A 19,916-nucleotide genomic window follows, 5' to 3' on the forward strand; every position below is an offset into this window, starting at 1 on the left:
GGGACATTTTTCAAGTTTAAATGTATGATGCCAGTAACATGCATTATTTAAGTGTTGCAACCACCCATGTTGTTAGCTGGGATAAAGGATGAAAAACAGCAGCGGTAGAATATGAGAATTGGCCGTAGGAACACAAATATCAGACAGACAAGAGTTTCTTGATTTCCATTATACATGTAATTGATTAAGCCTGACAAAGACTGGGTAACAGCATGCAGTAGGATGCAAGTAAAGAAACTGCATTCCACACAATTATTTTCTGTACACTGGATCACAAAGAAACATGTCCAGAGAATAATAAAAAGCGGCTACTCCTTATATGGAAATGCATTTCCCCTTTGATTGTGCCTATTGAATTAATAATACTGATCAACACCCAATGCATTTTTCAGATTAATTAGAACAAATGTCAGCACACATTGTGGATATTCAAGGCTAAGGTTGTAAGATGCATTCCTCATAGGGAAAATCTATGAAAGGAACAAAAATAAACTCAATTATATGAATAAACCTGCACTTAGGCATTCACATGGAAATGCATTTCAGTCACAGCCCACCAGCTTCGGGACATTCCTGCTGTAAACGCTCAGTGGTTCTAATACCAATTTGTACAAGAGATCATGAAGCACATATCATCCACCACTTTGCTCCCCATCTTGCACTGGGGCAAGTCAGCGGCGGCCTGTGGGGGGCGCTCCACAGGCACTGTGCTGGGAAAAGGGTTGGTGCACAGCCCACTAGGCTGGGCAGGAGGGGGCTTCTCTTGCCCAGTGTGACTCAGACCTCCTCCCATCCTGGGCAGATAAAGGAAACAGTGCCATGCCGAAACATTTATCCAGACACTAAGTAAACCGTGTCCTCCCAGACTGACCCCCCCCCCCCGGAAAAAGCTTGCACAGGTTTAACGCACAATTCACCACATGATCCAAGACAGGAGGTTGTTCTTACTGGTGACAATGCAGGCAAAATCATAATCCGATTTGTGACACGTTATTCATCTGCTGTAGTTATAAATATTCATAACAGAGAGATAACTGTTTGCTAATCATAGAACCGTTTGTATTACGGAGCTTTCGTTTCAAATGTTATGGGAACAAATATAAACAGTACTTGGGTATGATAGTTTATACTTTGATAGCCTGACCTGTAAACATGTTCTGACACCCTTCTAGTTTAAACTGTTCCCTACAGCAATTTTTAAATGGTAATTTCATTCTAAATACAAGTTTTTCAGTGACCCCATTATAGACATGTACCCAAAAGACTGGTAACCTTGCAGTGATGTTTATCTTCACTGCATTTTTCATTTTGAAAGGTAAGGGTGAGGAAAAAGTCATCAACAGTCTCAGACAATAATCTGTTTTTCTTCCTGCTTATCTTCAGCCCGATGCAAGCAGATCCAGTATTCTATAGTAAAAGGACATTAAATATATATAAACCATAAATGTACAATAATATATTTGCAAATCCCCCGTTTTGACATTTTTCCATTTTTCTGCTCCAGATACGTAATGGCAGCTTAAGAACGTTTTTCCTCGCTATATAAAGAGCATTCATTCATCTTAATTTTTTTATTGTTTTAAACATTTTTACTGTCCTTGGTTAACTGCAGTTAGTCGGCTCATCGCCTAAGAAAAGCATCTCTTTTGAATGCCTCCTGGTGGCGATAAGGAGAACTACAACCAAAGAAATGCTGGGAAAGAAGTGAATCTTATTTAATTTACTAAATAATAGATTTACATATCAATTAAACTATGTATTTAAATGCCAGACACTCGTTCACTATTTCACATTACCTTCTCCTCTAAGCCTTGCTGTTTTCCATGTTATTATGCGTGGAGAGACAGATAAACCAACAGTTAAAGCCCAACAAAATATTACTAAAAAAGCATCAATAATTATTTTACCCCAATAAAAAGACTCCACTGTCTGAATCTAAACGTGTTTCTGGGCAGAAGTGTTCTTCCGGAAGCTTGCAATATGCTGCGCTCCCGCTGCAATGACGTTTCGGCAGCGTCCAGCGAACCTGTCAACAAACAATACGCCACCGCAGGTTACGAAGCGATTGGTTCACAGAGTAACCACGTGACGAGCAGTACTACAGTTGCTATGCAGGTTGTTAGGTAAAAAAGTGTTAATGGAGCGCATGTGTAACGGTGCGCTTGACACAATCGGCATGAATGAACCAGAACATCGTGTAACAGCCTGCAGACTTATTTAAGGAATGCTGTCAATAACGAATACGTTTACTATAAAAATGCAATGAAAAAACGTGCGACTACGTCACATTGTGTTATTAAAAAATAAAGGACCCAGTTTTTCTGATCCCGTCCCAAATTCTCGTAAACACTTTAAAAAGCACCGTTACACCTTCATACTTCGATCGTGCTCATAATCTGGTATTCTGCTCTTCTTTTACCGTCAACCTACTTTATTCAGTCGGACATAATTCCATGGAAATTTAGTCAAGGTAAAAACACCTTTTCAATTAGAATTCCAGCAGTATAAATACAGATGTCTGAAATGTTGCTTGTATTGCTGGTTCTTTGCATTTAAGTTAACGTGTGGAAATTTATAGAGGGAGTAAATGATTTCATAGCTTACAGATTTGTGCATGATGATAAAATGGGACAATAGTCTTATTTCAGGATACCGTTAAATGAGAACAAAATGTAATCCACACGAAGAAACTAAGGTAAAGTCTCGTACTATTCTCTATAATTGCATAGTAAAAGTCATATCATTCTCCATAATTTTATGGTAAAACACTGAGACTCCATAAAAACGATAAAAACTATCGTTTTCGTGGGAAACAAAAGACTCTCACATGCAGTGACACCGACGTAGATGAATATATCTAAATGAGTAGATTTTGCAACATTTGAATTACATTTATCAGCAGACATTACACTTAACAAGGTGATAAATGTGCTGTGATTATTTTCCACTTTAATTTCACGTAAATATATTAAAATTCTGTTTCCAACTGATTTAACTTCTACCTTCTTTATCGGTAAATAGAAGAACCAGAACACTAGCTATTTTTTGTCCATTTAAATTGACTGATTTATCATGACACTAGGGTGGGAATATGATATTTAAAACTGACGAGACAAATAGCAACGCTACAGATATAAATTAATGTTTTAAACGTCTTCAAACCTGCCACGCCCAAAATTACCCTGTGTAGGATAGCCTCTCTTCACCGCCCCTCCCTACCATATAAAATCCCTGTTACATGTATCTGATCTTATTTAAATATTACTTTGTTTATAAGTATTACTATTATTATCATCACAGTGTCATTATTACATGCCTAGCCAAGTAAATTAAATGACTGTGATTTGTATAAAATTATCGGCTTGCATGAAAACTACAAATCTGAAATCTGTGAGCAGAGCTCTTGTGAGAAAGCACAAGAGGACGTTTTGTAAGAAAAAAAACATTTCGGAAGTAACTATCGGTTTTATGGGTGCCACTTCAAATAGTTGTGTTTACTGATATAATTGTTGTTGCGACGAAAAATACTAAATTCAGTTGTACGCAGAAAAAAATAACACTACGTATCGTTTCTGCGGTCAGTACAAGTAAGAGTCTAGTACGGAACAATAGGTTTCACATAAAGCTGACAAAAATACCAGCTTTTAGTGCGAGTTCGTATGTTAAGAAACTACAGGCCTGCACAGAATGCAAACGCACCAGAAGTAATTACATAAGGATCTTCTGAAGTGTCATGTAAACATGTCTTTCTAAAGCGCAATTTCGGCTTAATTTGAATGTGTAATAATATGCCGATAAACACAAATAAATAAAATACTGTACAAATCCAACTGCTTTTCCACTTACATATAGGTGGGCGTGCCTTGAGACGTCGACACGAGCTGCGCAACACGCACGTACGTTTACGTAATGACGTCTATGTGAGGAAGTAGACACGTGGGGATAGGAAGGCTTTGCTTTTGAAATTAAGAAGGCCGGAGACGTTAGGTATGATTTTTCACTCAAATAATACTTTACGTTTATGGGACGGTGTGTACATGTGAACCAGTAATATATAAGTCTATTCTTCTAAATGAAAACGTGTCTATTTTGTATATTTGTATTACATGATTTGTAATTACTTGTGGAGTTTTACGGATGGTGACACTGGGTGATTTACTTTTTGTTACTGATTTTCTTTGACCGTTTGCCTGCATCTTAACGTATCCACCACATGATTTTTTTGACCGTTAACGTATTAAACATACCTTTGATGTCATTATGTATTTGTACGGTACGACAGTATTTCCGATCATGTTTTCCTCATTTAATATGTATAATGTTTTCTGGGTGTCTAGCAATATTGTCCCGCTGTCGCCGTCCATGTGCTGTTATGTGAACTTCAGTGGATGCCTGTATTTGCAGACTGCGAATATATCAGCTTCCCCAGTAACTGGCCATGGCAGTGCGGGCATCCTTTGAAAAGAACAACGAAATCGGCTGTTTTGCTAAGCTCACAAACACATACTGCCTTGTAGCCATAGGTGGATCAGAGAACTTCTACAGGTTAGTCACTATAATTACTAAGACAAACGCTGAAACGAACTCAGTAATATCAGAGGTGTAAATGAGCTGAACTCATCTGAACACACTGGGGTTTGTAAATATATAGTATCTGAACGCTACTAACTTCGTATAGTACGTATTCTCGTTTCTGTGTTAGGGATCTTTTATACTGACCGTGTTTAGTGTTATATCGACAAGATACGTTAACGAGCTTTGGGTACCTTTACGAGTGTGATCTCTTCTTCTCATTAGTGTGTTCGAAGGTGAGCTGTCAGAAACCATCCCGGTGGTACACGCGTCAATAGCAGGATGTCGTATTATTGGAAGAATGTGTGTCGGTAAGTCTGGATATAGAAATCATTCCAAATGAAAGTACACCAGAATTTGGGGATATCTTGGGTTAGTCCTCATGAATAGAGTTCTGTTTGATTGTTAAATGCAATAAGTCTTTGTACTGTTTTTGGGTATAGTTTTGTCATAAACACTTCAGTACTTTAGCACTTCTTTGTTAGGATAGCACACCAGGGAGCCTGTCATAAATGCTGTTATTTCTTCCTCGGCTCCTGATTAATTAATTGTGCTTTATACGAGGATTTAATTAAAGCTCTGAATGGAATTCGAAATAACATGTTTCAGCACATTTTTACAGTTATTTTGCAGATGTGCTTATATGCAGAAAACATGTATAACTGATTTAATTTCTTGAACTTAATTCATTCACATAGGTTCAGCACTGGTTTTTCCTGGATTTTTATGAATCATAATAGTCTGCACTCAATTTTTCAGCTTTTATATGTAAGGTACATATCAGAAATGTGCATTACTTGTCTGTACACCTACTGTTACTTTAGAGTGACTATGGCAGATGAGCACAGATCAGCAGGCCTGTTACGGCCGTTTCATGAAGAGGTGGCCGAGGACGTCAGGCGTAGGGGCCGTCATGAGCACCGGCACACTGGCCTGTTTGACAGAAATTAAATTCCAGCGTGTGCTGCTGAATAACACAGAGCAGAGACACAGACCTCTTCCCTACAACCTTATTTGCCCCTTTTAGCCATGTATCATGATTATCAAATCTGCAAGACCTGCTAGTATTTAATGTGCGTCCCCGTTATGAGTAGCTGAGTTGGACTACTGCAGTATTACTGTGCTTAGCACTTTATGTGAAATGTGATGTTTCTAAGTCTTATTTGTCTTTATTGAGCTATTGTACATCTAATTGTCTATTGCCAGTTTATTTGTATGCTGGGTGTGGCTTAATAAGCATTCCAGTGCACTTGTGGCACACAACCAATAAAACATATTGAATCTAATTGTGAGAAAACACTGTAATATTTATTCTGTGCTGATTAACATAAATATTAGCATAAATGTCTGAAAGAGCACAGCTCTTATTGGAAAGGATTAATGCACATTTACAAATGTAAACTATAAGACTTCAGCATTTGTAAATGTACATGTGGGTCTCTCAGTAAACAGGCCCCTCATCTGCTGACAGTCACAGAGACAGACTCGCTGTGTGTCTGCAGGTAACCGGCATGGCCTTTTGGTGCCCAACAACACCACGGACCAGGAGCTGCAGCACATTCGCAACTGTCTGCCAGACACTGTGAAGATCCAACGTGTGGAGGAGCGCCTGTCCGCCCTGGGGAATGTCATCGCCTGTAACGATTACGTAGCTTTGGTGCACCCCGACCTCGACCGGGTAAGACAGAGGGAGCAGGATCCTGAGCATCTTTAATTGCCTTTTACACTGCCTGGGTCTTTCTGTTTTTAACTGTGGTTATCGATCTTTAAAGTGAGCTTTCCTTGAAGTGGCATACACATATAATTTGCCTGTCGAGTATATTTATCACTGCATATATAAAGGCAGATTATCGTGCCTACTAATGATACTAATATACTACGCTCAAAAACCATTGTCAGTTAAATATAAAATGCATGTAGGTATATTGTTTGCAAAGTCAGTGGCCATTGATATAACTAAATCACTAAACCTGGAACAGTGTCTTGAAGGATGTTCAGGTGCTCACAAGCAGTGTTGACCAGTGCCCCACTGTGCTGTAACAGGAGACAGAAGAGATCCTAGCAGATAGCCTGAAGGTGGAAGTATTCCGGCAGACCGTGGCGGAGCAGGTATTAGTGGGTAGCTACTGTGCCTTCAGCAATCAGGGAGGTCTGGTCCATCCCAAGACCTCAATTGAAGACCAAGATGAGCTATCGTCACTTCTGCAGGTGCCACTTGTGGTGAGTAGCCATGCTGGGCCCTTGAGCAAGGCCCTTAATCCACAATTGCTCCAGAGACTTTAAAAAAGCATGTTGCTATAGATAAAAGCATCTACCAAATAAAAATAAAATAAAATAGTGAACACAATCACGTGACATTGCATTATATTCAGTGGGTGGTGGTTTGATTGTAGTTTGTTAAAATGATTTTATGGTACAGTGCAGTGTGTAGCTCCTTCCTTTCCTGTTTCCTTCCCTTCCTGGTATGAAGCTCCTGATAATCAAGACCCAAAGGTATAAGAGGCTGTCGATAATGGGTGGATTACTGGTGCGGTCATGGTAAAAGTAGTGTAACAGTGAGTTTTTACCGGCTTCCCTTCCCGCTCCAGGCAGGAACAGTAAATCGAGGTAGCGAGGTCATCGCAGCAGGCATGGTGGTGAACGACTGGTGTGCCTTCTGCGGGCTCGACACCACGAGCACCGAGTTGTCAGTGATCGAGAGCGTGTTCAAGCTGAGCGAGAGCCAGCCAAGCGCCATAGCCACCAACATGCGAGACTCCCTCATCGACAGGTCAGTGTCCACAGGCGGGGTGCATAGGGTGAAGGGTCACATGATCAGTCACATGATCAGTCACATGATCAGTCACATGATGAGCACCAGCAGAATGCTGCTCTTTAATTACAAATCATTACAAATGATCAAAATGCTGTTGATATCTTGCATGGACTTCATGCCTGTAATGATAGATTTGGTTAAATTTGGGAATAAAAATGGTATAGTTTATGGTATATTTTCTTGATTTGGATTCAGCCATTCAGTGCAAGTCTGTTTTGTACCTCAGCTTGTACATTTCGGGTTGTTTTTTAAGCACACAAATTTCACACACATTTCTTTTACAGCCTCACATAACCCACCACTCCTGGATGAATGTGGGTTCAGTGAGTTTTGCAGACTAACGGCACAGAAGTTCAGCCCATGAAGAAGACGTCATCTTTTTTTCTTTGCATCACATATAACACCCAATAGTTCTTATAAAATTGGTTATTTCTGTGGGGTTTTTTTGCTCTATAATCTCCATTGAGAACAGAAGCAGAATCTTGGTGTGATTATGTTCTTTATGGATGTCAAATCTAAGCATGTAACTGTCTGACTTAACATGTATTTATATGTTCAGATCTAGTTACCACACCGTCTTCTGTCCCGTGGAAAATGGTCCTTTAGAAGTCCATTGACAAATTTTAAGAAATAAAATATGCTGCAAGCTGATTGATTGAGGATGCTCTTGATGTGGATCTCGGGGTTGCATTTTGAAAACAGTGGTGTGAAACGTAGTTTTTTACCTCTGCCAATAAGAAATGCATGGTTACAAACACATTAAATCTGTTGTACTGATCAAAATCATATTGCATAATGTTTTCCACTGGTGACCGTATTCTTCGGCACTTTGCACCAAGTGTCTTCTTGGTTTATTCATTCTAATTTAGGCCAACATGAAAAGTGGGCTTAGAATTACAAGTGTGCTGAATTTGTAAACCGGCTTAACTGTTTAAAATGGGGATGCTCAAAGAGAGCAGTTTAAGAGTTATTTACTGCGTTTAACTGCATGACCAGAAGGTTAGACTGCACAAAGAATCCAATTGGATTTATGCATTTAAGACATACTACTCCGATGGATTTTATTAGCCATCTTCAACTGAAAAATGTGATTATAATCTGTTCCAGCCTTATAATGGATGGATACCTTGCATTGCTAAGGAAACCAAGGTTTGGCGACGTACATAAGGGAGGAGGCACAAGCAAACCCTCCATTAAGATCATAGGTAGATGGCCATTGGTGCTTGTACCTGCAGTACAGTTATAGCTGTTTACTTGGATGAAACATCAGTGCTACTCAATGCAGTATTTTCTTTTATTGGCAAATACTTTAAATAAACGTTACAACAGTAGTTGTATATACATTTCCTTGTAATGACCTGGTGACATTTCTGCAAACTTCACAAAGACAAGATATTTTGTTATGTACTAGTACATAAATGGTTTATCCTTCAAAATCACACAGGCATTTTTGTGCTTGGAAAATACAGGGGTGGGGAATGAACATTTTTTTTATTATTATTTATTTTTTAAATCAATGGCATAAATCAGTAAACCGCAAACAAAAAGCATGCAAGATAATATTCCACAAACCTTTTCATTCAATCATTGTGTACAATAGTCACATCTATAGATAACTTATACATCTATAGATTTATGTGTATTATTTCTATAGTTGCAGGCCCATATTATAATATATACATAGATATATAGATTTATACAGAAGTGTGTATCATCATGTATATAAATATATACATATACACTACACATAAAACAGTACTACCATTGCCTAATATTTCTTTCTTTATATTCCTGTTTATTCTGAGTGCAAAGAAGCATGTTTGTTCCTAAATTAAAGCAATAAAAAAAAGTAATAAAACAATGCTACAGTAAGAGAACAGGCATCCCAAGCCTTGTCGTTAAGGGTTTTGCTAGATGAATGATCATTACACCAGACTAGAAGAGACCAGAGGGGTAGGTCAAGGATCAAGGCCTCCACTTTCAATTAATTTTATCTTACTCCATCTGAAGGATCTTAATTCCTCCAGCAGAAAACCAATGGCAAAGGGTAGACAATTAAAAATAATGCACAGATTTACCCAAAGCATCTCCAGCAATAGGATCCTTGACTTGTTCATTCTATTTGCACTACTATTTGTGAACAGTAATATGAGTCCAAGTAGGCATCAGAGCTTAAAGAGGCAGAGGAATACAGCTCAGCCAATATCACCCTGGGACAGTTGCCATTCTTCCTTCTAAGGGAGCTGAGAGGACTAAAATGACCCCATACCCACCCTACCCCCATTAGGAAACTCTTATAAGACCAGATTGTTAAAAATGTGCACACAACATGAAGGACAGACAGAGGGAAGGATTCACACAGAGCATTTCTGTATACACGCTAGAGACAGGAAAAAGCCGCACCTCTTCCTGCTTAACACCCCTGGGGGGGGCCGGTGCCCAGGTCATGCCAAACCAAGAGGTCCAGGGAGAAAATACTGCAGGCATGTAACATGCCCCAAGCTCTCTCACCTTCTCCTCCTCACACCTTAACAACCAAAGGTCTCCTGCGAGGCATAGACCATGTAGAGGAAGCCGTCCTCGTCGCGCTCCTGCTCGTAGATCTCTGAGATGGGCGTGGAGACACTGACCATGCTGTGCTGGTTGACCAGGAGGAAGAAGGCCTGTGTAGGGTTAAGCTGGAGTCGACGTCTGCAGGGAGGGAGACAAGAAAGGATTTATCAAACACGGAGAAGACCACACCCCTCCTTAACACATGCATGATTTACCCCGGCACAGGTGTGGAGTTGATTACCAGTTTATTATTTTAGATATCTGCCAAATTCCATACATTGGTCTTCCTTAGTCTAACCATTAACAGATTGTGTAACCACTGACAGGCAAAACAGGTGATGTTTTAAGCTTCAAACGCATCAAATCCTTTTTCCTCAGGCTTGACATTTGTTGATTTAACAGATACTTTTTTCCAAAGCAATATACAATTGAGAAAGCAAGGTAGAACACTCCCTGAAGCAACTGGGGTTAAGGACTTCAGCAGTGACATCACCCTGCCGACCACAGGATTTAAACCAACGACCTTCTGACCACAGGGCAGTTTCACTCCGCAGAACCACATACTGCAAACAAAAGGTTCCAAGTCAAGCTCTACAGTTGTACAGTGGAATAGGCGCATACGAAAACACACTCGCCGTATAACTGGGCAAAGTTCTTTTCAATAAAAGCATAAAACAAACACAGTAAATCACGACCATTCACTGATTAGCCAAAGAAGGAAGAAGGCAAAAAATTATACCTTCATTTATGAGATGGTATTGAAAATGTCCAATAGCTTATTTTTAGAATATGTGCACAGGATGCAAAGTATTGATGACTAAACAAATGGGATAGAGTGTCACACACCTCATAGCAACTGAGATTGGACAAGCTGTAACAGGGTTTTACAATAATCCACAGGGCCAGTGGGTCACAGAGTCCACACATACGTACCAGGCTAGACATGCCAGAAACCATTAGAGGGAACACGCATCTCATCGCAAGTCACATGTTAGCAGGCAGTAAAGAAGGCAGCCCTCGGGTGTCCCAAAGTATGCCAGAACATTAACAAATTTCAGAAACAGTTCTATGTCCTTGACATGAAATTACTCAGAAATGTATTGACCCTGTTACTGTCTGTCTAATCAACCTCTGCTCCAATTCACAGGTTAAAACCTGAGGCAAGGTGAGTGTGTTTATGGTGAGGGTTTATCCTCAGCGTAGATCTGTGCAGAGGAGGAAAGTTCAGGTGCAGAAAGTGCAAATCCAGACCAAGGTTTCGTTTCAACCAACCAGTTAAGTATAAGTAACTTGTTGGCTGAATCAAAACCTTGGTCTGGATTTGTACTTTCTGGACCTGAACTTTCCACCTATGGTTATGTGTCACCCAGATGTGACCCAATTGGGGTGGAGGAAGTCAATTATGACCTGATCGCGAGTGAATGACACTCATTACTCCCTCATTACTCTCATGATAGCTCTAGCAGCATGCCCTACCCAGGTTTTAAACTTAATTCTCAAAGCCAGAGCCCAGTGCTTCTATAAATAACTGAAAGCAAATGTTTATTTTTAGTGTTGGGGGGTGCATGGGACAGACTGCCTCGAACGCTGATGTACTTGACTTTGAGACGTTGCGAAACTGCCCCCATGATCAACAACACACTTCGATTACCAGCCACGACCAAAAAGACACGCACATGTACTTTTCCAAAATATATGGGATTGGTAAAGTTACATATAATACTTGTAGGTCATGATGAAGAAGGGCGGGTGGGGCGGGTTTGGCTTGCATTTAGAAATTTCTGAAGCATTACATGAAAGTCTGCCACAGCTAATTGGTGGCAACAGGCACCGGCTATTTTCTTCAAAGGCTTCCCCGTCATGTGGGTCATGGAGATCTTTATGAAAGGGATGGCTAATAGCCCAAACCTCTGCAACTCTGGGAGCTTCTCAACAGTCTCCAGGATTCCAGGAGTCAGTGTCCCCATCTAGGAGACTTACAGATGTTCTGGATTATGCCTGTCTGCACTGTTTCCCCAGAAGTACCACTCAAACTCTTTTAAGGGGTTGGGAAGTGATTTTTAATTTTTTAACTTTTCTCCTTCATAGTGAGTTGTCACCTCTACATGGTTTCCTGTAGTGTGGCCTACAGCGACTTTCTCCTAAAACGTAACATAATAAATAAAATGATTGATACCTCACATTCTTATAGGATCTTTCAGTACTCACTAGACATATAATTACTGTGAGCAACTATCATAAATTAATCAGTTGTAAACGCAATGCTAGAATCATAAGCATAAGACTATAAACAAGCAGAAGTGATGATTTGAAAGAGTTGCAGGTTCAGCTTTATTCATACTGTGATTTGACCTTTCACAAAGCTCCTTAGCTGAAGCATTGAGTGAGGGCTACCTTCATGCGTAATTGCATTATGAGTCACGCTGTCAAAATGCAGTCACGACACTGTCCTGCAGTTAAATTTAAAACGTAATCTCATTTCCATTACAAACCAGGGAATCAAACATTTATGGCCCTGCTAAAATTAATAACCCTGTTTATTAAGACTGCATTTATCATGTGGCAAGAATAGATCCTTCTCATATATTATTTGTCAAGAGAAATATGAAAAATTAAACCTTTGATAAGCAACATAAAGCTGTTTTTGATGTCGCGAACGTTTTGCCCAGGGGCCCACACAACCCATAATCCATCTTGAGAGTTGGACATGATTCTGTATCCTTCAGCTTACAAGTACAAGTGTCAAGAGGAGCCCTTCTGTTCAAGTCTTGGCAAGACACTTAATTTCTAGTTTCCTTAAACACTATCTAACATACAGGCCGTCGGCCTGGAAATACACCAACTGTGTACATAAGATGACAGTCATTGATAGTGCCCTATGTCCTTATTCCACTCCGACTGTACCACAAAAACCTTTCTTACTACAGACACCAAAGCTACTGAATCATCTGGGAATTGTGAAACTGCAGACTGTCATCTCCAAGTTTTTAAGCAAAACTTGGAGCAAAAAAAAACAAGAGAAGGTTACTATTTCCAGGCATCGTTCGAATTCAGCTGGTGTCTCTCAGCTCTGTAAATCACCCTACGCTACAGATCTAGAATGGAATACTATAAACCAGTGACGTTAGCGCTTTTCCCACTGAGCCCTCCTTTAAAAGCACCAGCGTAACGGATACTGCTCACAGGCAGGGCCACCGTGTTCAGCTGAGCCTCAGAAGGCCTGCATGCAGATATTCTGAAGCAAACCATGAAACGAGACTCATTTTAGGCCATGACTTCAGGTGGCCTCACACAGAAAAGCTTGAAACGTGAACAGTTACAAGTATATCTATAGTACTGGCCTAACAACATCAGGATGGAGAACCTCACCACCACTTAATAAATCTCTGAGATTGCCATGAAATAATGCAATCGTTATATATAAGTGTGTGTGTGTGTTTGTGTTTTAAAGATTTATCAGACACTAAAGACATGCTGTGATATCCTTACCTGATTATCTTCACCAATTCACTCATGTTGACGTGATCAGGAACCAAAAATTTGGTCTTGTCCAGCACTGGTAGCTGTTTTTCTCCCTTGTACCTTTCAATGATTACCTATAATATAAAAGAGTAAATACTGTATAAATGACTACTTCTTGTACCATACAGTTAAAATTTTGGTTAATTGCAACCTTCCATGTATATCTGCCCTAAACCCAGAATCGATTATGCTACTAAACATTTATTATAGTAATGGTATAATGGTACAAGGGTCCATTTGTGTAACATGAAATGAAATCTGGAGATCAGATAACATGATAATATGAATAAACATGTTTCTTGTTTCTCTGCATTTTGACTCAGCGTATATTTGTGTTCTCCTTGTCTTCAGAAACTGATGTTTGACTGGTGTACTGACATCCCAGGGGCTGTTCTGCAAAGAAGTATGGTTCTTGCCATAACTCACATGTAAAAATGCAACACTAGGTAATTCAGCTACAGTGTTACATTTCCACATGAATTTGCATGTATGCTTTAAGCTTGACCTCGAATGGAAAGTCAATACTGAATGCAAGATAGCTTTTTCTCATGGATAAACCAGGCCAGAAGTCAGATTAAAATAGTTTCCTTTTCCTCGATGTCTTTTTGGTATCTCATCCAAGAGATAGCAATCCTCTCCAGGCTGTTCCATTTACAACCTCACCTAACATGCCAAACTATCTATCAATCTTAACAGGTGCTGTTTCTGGGCCAGAGCTGGGGACTCTTTGTGGGACAGCTAGGTTATACCATCCTGCTAGGGAACAGGGGTCAGTTTTTCTGCTGGGCCTAAATGGCACAAACTATTTTCAAGCCCAATTATACACCAGTTAATTAGTGCACAACCATTGGAAAACACCACTCTCTAGGACTTTATATGAGTCAAATTATACTCCTTTTTGGTTGAAAACGTTTTATTTTTTGAAACAAAAAAGAAAAACATATATGTGTATGTGGTTATTAAGATCTCTCATATGGACATAACTGGTGCACAAGTACGCATTCACCTTCAAAAATGATACGTGTGACCTATCAAGGCTGTTATCTCAGTACTAAGTCCACTTTTTCTTTGAACAGCTCTCAACCATTTCAATGAAACATTGCGTAAAATGATCATTACCACCTGTTTTATATTGCATGTATGACTGGTAGGAGTGGTCTTCATAATAAAGAAATAACCAGAACTTTAAGACCAAACTATACCAGTGGGATTGTTATTTTTCAATACAGATAAAGTATTCAATTACAATTTCTTTGAATATGGACTGCAATTCGCAGCTCTCAGATTTCTGAGGCATTCTGAATCTCATTGTTAGTAGATGACGTAAAGATGTATTTATTTGCAAAGCCCAGCCCAAAAATGGACCCTGCCAGACCTGAAAAACGTCTTCTAGAAATACATTTCAGCTGCAGCATACAGACAAACAAGGAAATGGAATCTCAAAGTTTTGTTTACATTTTTTTATTATTTAGGGTTGGGATGAACTTTGCATGGGTAATCTTCTAACCGGAATGCTAAGAAATCCTAAGAGCTCTATCGACAATCTAGATAGACTTAGCTGTGTTTTGTTTAAGTAATGCAGAATTACTTCTGTTTTACAGGCTCTCTTCTGTTTTGCTCTGTTCTCATACATCAACTTTAGCGTTTAACTATACATCTGGAAAACAAAGAAGATTTTTACCCATCTTTCATAACCAATGCAAGGTCATGGTGAGATTCTTTTAGAGATCCATCCATCCATCCATTTTCTGTAAACACTTATCTTATAGGAGGTAAGGAGTCTTTCCTGGAAGCTACAGGTGCAATGCAGGGAACAACCCAGGAGGAGGTGCCAACCCATTGCAAGGTGCACACACACCATTCACACACACACACACACACACACATATCTATGGGCAATTTGGTAAGTCCAATTAACCTCAGCATATTTTTGGACTGTGGGGTGTAAACCAGAGTAGCTGGAGAAAACCCCACAACAACATAAGGATAATGCACAAACCTCACACACAGGGAGCCATGGCAGAGACTCAAACTCTGGTCCCAGAGGTGTGAGGCAACAGTGCTAACACCTGCCCCATCATACCACCACTATAAGTAATTTTAATACAATCATTATTATTCCCGAAAACATTGATGTTTTAATTGTATATGACGTGCCTGGACTTAAGCCAAAGCAAATTGTTCTTGGTTTGTACCTCATCCCTGTTTGGTGATTCGAAATCAGGAAAAAATAACAATAAAAAGTGTTGGGATCTCTCTCACTAAACCTCAGGTCCTCACTAATGCTTTCAGGCAGCCAATGGAGGAGACAGCTCGATGTTAACCACATCTACTACTGAAAAGGGTAAGTAATACTGCACATTACAGGAGGAGGAGGGCACTTTGTTATCATGCTATACGGGAATAAAATCAGGAGAGCGAGCATGATGGGATTCCGCTTACCGGGATTTTGTTGGGGTGCTGCTCTCGGATTTGCTGCACCTCCTTGCAACGGTCAGCTTTAAAAAAAAAAAAAAAAACACACGGTGTTATAAAGTCAGAATGCAGGCCAAGACTGCAGAGACAGCGAGGAAGCAGTGCAATGAGCCAGACGCAATGCAAATGCCAGAGGAAATACAAGCCGAATTTCCCACTTAATGTCCCACCTGGGACGACATTCCACAGGCCTGCTCTCTAGAATCAAGCACTTCGATTTCTGCTATCCCCCCTAGTTCAGTTCATTCAGACACACACACACTATGGAGCCAATGGACTTGAAAGAATGTCAGTCTTAAGGATTTATGGGGGACTCATAATGCCTTATATTCTTGAGAAGTCTTGATGCTTGGACTGTGCCTCAGCATTAAAATCCCTTTAATCTAACATCTCAGTAAAAAGAGGGAGGGAAACAGGAAAAAAAAACAGGAATCACAATGTGGGACAAATATAACTCAACAGCTGGCTAGACACCCAAATTCTGTAACATAATAACAGTTTGGCCTCTAAACCAAGCGTTCAGTCCCTGCTTTCCCGCCCCCTTGTCAACATGGACCAATCACAGTAACATCTGCGTCCCCCATTTTGGCTACCCAGCAGCCTTTAAAGGTGACGGACAGCATGATTAGCTGACAGACAATGTGACCACGTATCGTTAGAAGTTCAGACGACCCTGCTCTGAGACGTAAGGAGGAGAGGGCAGGAGAGGAACCAGGATGCACAAGAGGAATGGCAGAAAACGGCCAAAAAGCCTAACACAGATGTTTTTAATATAAAGGCTTAAAAAATCCCAAACCAATTGTGCCGTGATCATGGTATATTACACAGAAATTACAATGATCAGTAATTAATTATTACTTATTTATTGGAGAAAATTTTAAAAGTGTACTGTGTATTTATAGGCATTATTAAAACATATACATTGGATAGTAAATTACCATGATAATGTTGTATACACCTACCATTTTTTGTTTTACAAGACTTTACACTGTAAAAGGGTTTGTTTTTTAAATGACTTGTAATCAGATAGCACTGTTCATACATTTTAGGTCTCAAGATGGAAGTGAAATTCTTACTAAATTAATTTATTGATTTTTTTATTTTATTTTTATCTCGATCACACCAAGTTCATTTACTTAAAAAAATGATAATTTTGCACATTCAGGACAATTGTTTTGAGTTTTGGTAAATGATACTTGGGACAGCACATTAATATTTACACAAGCCAACGTTCCAAACATTACAATGCTATGGCTGTTTTGTTCTTAGCCCTAGTATTAAAAAATCCCGAGTCATCACTTGAAACTGTCCTCATTATTAAATCTGTCACAATTACCCTTTGTCTAGAACCCGCCTGAAACCTCTGTGCTTGTAGCAGTAGTGATTAATTCATACATTTCAAATTCCTGTGCATTAAATACCAAACACACTTTCATGGGGCATTATCTACTAACTTCACGGCCTGCTGGTCACATGGGCTGGCAGCCATATTTACCTGACCCCTTGTACGACTTTCTGTTGACTCAGTGGGAAGCACTGTTCTCTTGCACCTCCAGGCCTGGGTGTTTCAATCCCACACCTGCTCTGAGTACATGTGTGCATGGATTTTACATGTCCTCACATGGCTTTCCACCAGCTTTCTCCCACAATCCAAAGTTAGTTGAATCGGTGTCTCTATATTGCCGATAGTGCATGATTGTGTGTGTGTACCCTGTGATGAATTGTCATCCCGTCTAGACATGTACACCCATAAAAAAAAAAATAGGCTTGATTATATTATATGCATATTACCTACATAATTACATAACATTTATTATTGTACTGAGATTATTAGCTAGACTTCTCATGGACATCTTATGATAATTACTACGGCCTAGATTTTAAGGCTATAGGTTTAAATGTTCTTTTTGAAGCCAGTGGCGTGCCTTGTACAATAAGTGAGACACGATCTGCTGATATTAAAACAATAACTCACGAACAACCTTAAAAATGGTATAGCGTATTTACTTCTACATATTCTTTGTTCACATTTGGTGATGTGACCAAGCCTAATTTGCTCTGGATAAAGAAATACCGGGCATAAACACAACATGAATAGACACATGACGACTAGGTGTGGTCGGATTGTCCCAAAAAATATACATTACCGTCTAAATTTTAACCATCAGTTGCAATACTTTAATAGCTAGAAGGGGGAGAAACACACTATACGCCAGCTAGTACAGACACTTACCAAATGTCCTTCTTTGTTTGAAAGGTCTGTCGGAAGGCATATCTCTCTTGCGTCTTTAGTGATAAAAATATAGTTATTTAATGTGTTAAAGTTGCGCTGTCGCGGATGTTGCGATGCTGTTTTCCTTCTTCTACCGCGTCCCCTCTGTAGCGACCAAAACAGCCCCAGACAATGCAATAAACCCCGTCCGTGACGTCACCCCGACGCTTAAAGTGACCGCGTCAATATAAAAAAAGCATGCCTGTTTCTATGCACGTTTATTCTATATTTGTGATCTCTATTGACATTTATTATTTTAATTTTATGCCATTGGGTGATATTGCAGCGATGGCACTAATGCATTATATTGTTATCGCTTGAATCTTATTTTAGTTTACAGCATGTAGTTTTAATACTCAAATTCAGCCAACTGCGATCTAAAAACTTCATATACTCTATATACATACGTGTGTATTTATGTCATAAATAACACACATATAAGTTGTCTCCTGTTTCTAATAATGTAACCATTTATCTTCCAAAACTGACCAAGATTGAATCTTATTCATAATTTTAGTGAACATTTAATTTTTACTTAAGGCTATTCTCATTTTTTATTAAGTTGCAATATATTTAAATAACTCATAATAAGATCAGTGATGGGTTGGGAACCCATCCTGGATTTTCCCCTGCCTTGCACCCATAGTTTCCAGGATAGGCTACAGACCCCCACAACCCCGCATAGGACAAGGGGATTTTGAAAATGGATGAATGAAGACATACTTACAGCAAACATACTTACTTTCACCTGGGTCAGCTTTGTTAGCATTGCAGTTTTCAGTTTACATAAATACTTTAAACCATTCATCTACCCATCTTCTAATTGCTTATCCTGGTCAGGGTCACAGGAGGGCCCGGGGGCCTCTCTCAGCCAGTACAGGAGGGCCTGGACCCTATCCCAGGCAGCACAGGAGGGCCTGGACCCTATCCCAGGTGCATAGGAGGGTCTGGGGCCTATCCCAGCCAGTACAGGAGGGCCTGGACCCTATCCCAGGCAGCACAGGAGGGCCTGGACCCTATCCCAGGCAGCACAGGAGGGCCTGGAACCTATCCCAGGTGCATAGGAGGGCCTGGGGCCTATCCCAGCCAGTACAGGAGGGCCTGGAACCTATCCCAGGTGCACAGGAGGGCCTGAAACCTATCCCAGGTGCATAGGAGGGCCTGGGGCCTATCCCAGGTAGCACAGGAGGGCCTGGACCCTATCCCAGACTGCACAGGAGGGCCTGGACCCTATCCCAGACTGCACAGGGCACAAAGTAGGACATGAGAAAAACATGCAAACTGTACACCTACACACAAAAGGTGGGATTGAATTCCCCACCCCTGGAAACATGAAGTGACTTTGCCACCCTATTTTAAAGTAATCCGAGTAATAAACCAATCAAAACATTTCTACAAGTGTTTGATCTTCTTTTCTATTAAACCAAACATTGTGTTGAATAATAGATTTCAAATGCCCTTAAATTCAAATACACTGTGAAACGTTGTTCTTTATTACAAGGAATGAACTGTGTCATCAGTTTTCATCCATTCTCCATACCAACATAACCGCAGTGGGTCTGGACGTCAGCCCAGAAACAGGGTATGCACACTCCCCACAGAGCCAGCAGGCATTCTAATCCATGTGCCTTTGGGCTGAGAGGAAAACAGTGTAACTGGAGAAAACGCACACAGGAGAACTCCACAGCGGTGCTGGGGCATGCAGGT

The 19,916-nt window shown here is 40.1% G+C and overlaps 2 protein-coding genes and 1 long non-coding RNA gene across 5 annotated transcripts; 1 reads left to right on the forward strand and 2 right to left on the reverse strand.

Moving 5' to 3' along the window:
• Positions 1 to 154: 154 nt before the first annotated feature.
• LOC111837581 (uncharacterized) lies at positions 155 to 3,951 on the reverse strand. The gene is made up of 3 exons (XR_002836684.2): positions 3,847 to 3,951; positions 1,908 to 2,026; positions 155 to 794 (listed from the first exon to the last, which is right to left on the reverse strand). It is a non-coding gene; the product is annotated as an uncharacterized lncRNA (long non-coding RNA).
• On the forward strand, positions 3,884 to 8,038 carry eif6 (eukaryotic translation initiation factor 6). 3 transcript variants are annotated; one of them, XM_023799765.2, is made up of 7 exons: positions 3,884 to 3,987; positions 4,405 to 4,545; positions 4,798 to 4,883; positions 6,075 to 6,250; positions 6,616 to 6,792; positions 7,161 to 7,342; positions 7,672 to 8,038. In XM_023799765.2, the coding sequence occupies exons 2-7, from the start codon at positions 4,439 to 4,441 to the stop codon at positions 7,679 to 7,681; spliced, it is 738 nt and encodes a 245-aa protein (XP_023655533.1). In that variant the 5' UTR covers positions 3,884 to 3,987; positions 4,405 to 4,438; the 3' UTR covers positions 7,682 to 8,038. The 3 variants fall into 3 exon arrangements, with proteins under 3 accessions (XP_023655533.1, XP_023655535.1, XP_023655534.1); XM_023799767.2 differs by lacking the exon at positions 3,884 to 3,987 and adding an exon at positions 4,003 to 4,029; XM_023799766.2 differs by lacking the exon at positions 3,884 to 3,987 and adding an exon at positions 4,024 to 4,150.
• A 629-nt stretch (positions 8,039 to 8,667) lies between these two features.
• map1lc3a (microtubule-associated protein 1 light chain 3 alpha) lies at positions 8,668 to 18,355 on the reverse strand. Its single transcript, XM_023799769.2, has 4 exons — positions 18,171 to 18,355; positions 15,905 to 15,960; positions 13,430 to 13,536; positions 8,668 to 10,078 (listed from the first exon to the last, which is right to left on the reverse strand). The coding sequence occupies exons 1-4, from the start codon at positions 18,208 to 18,210 to the stop codon at positions 9,916 to 9,918; spliced, it is 366 nt and encodes a 121-aa protein (XP_023655537.1). The 5' UTR covers positions 18,211 to 18,355; the 3' UTR covers positions 8,668 to 9,915.
• Positions 18,356 to 19,916: the final 1,561 nt, after the last annotated feature.

Source organism: Paramormyrops kingsleyae, chromosome 8 (genome assembly GCF_048594095.1).
Source record: "Paramormyrops kingsleyae isolate MSU_618 chromosome 8, PKINGS_0.4, whole genome shotgun sequence".
NCBI lineage: Eukaryota > Metazoa > Chordata > Actinopteri > Osteoglossiformes > Mormyridae > Paramormyrops > Paramormyrops kingsleyae.

Excerpts from the sequence above, each read along its gene's own strand:
- map1lc3a (XM_023799769.2), bottom strand. The coding sequence starts at position 18,210 with ATGCCTTCCGACAGACCTTTCAAACAAAGAAGGACATTTG. Across the intron at positions 15,961-18,170 it reads CAAACAAAGAAGGACATTTG|CTGACCGTTGCAAGGAGGTG; the intron begins GTAAGTGTCTGT and ends TTTTTTTTAAAG. Across the intron at positions 10,079-13,429 it reads GAATTGGTGAAGATAATCAG|ACGTCGACTCCAGCTTAACC; the intron begins GTAAGGATATCA and ends CCCTCCCTGCAG.
- eif6 (XM_023799765.2), top strand. The coding sequence starts at position 4,439 with ATGGCAGTGCGGGCATCCTTTGAAAAGAACAACGAAATCGGCTGTTTT. Across the intron at positions 4,884-6,074 it reads TATTGGAAGAATGTGTGTCG|GTAACCGGCATGGCCTTTTG; the intron begins GTAAGTCTGGAT and ends GTGTGTCTGCAG. Across the intron at positions 6,793-7,160 it reads TTCTGCAGGTGCCACTTGTG|GCAGGAACAGTAAATCGAGG; the intron begins GTGAGTAGCCAT and ends TTCCCGCTCCAG.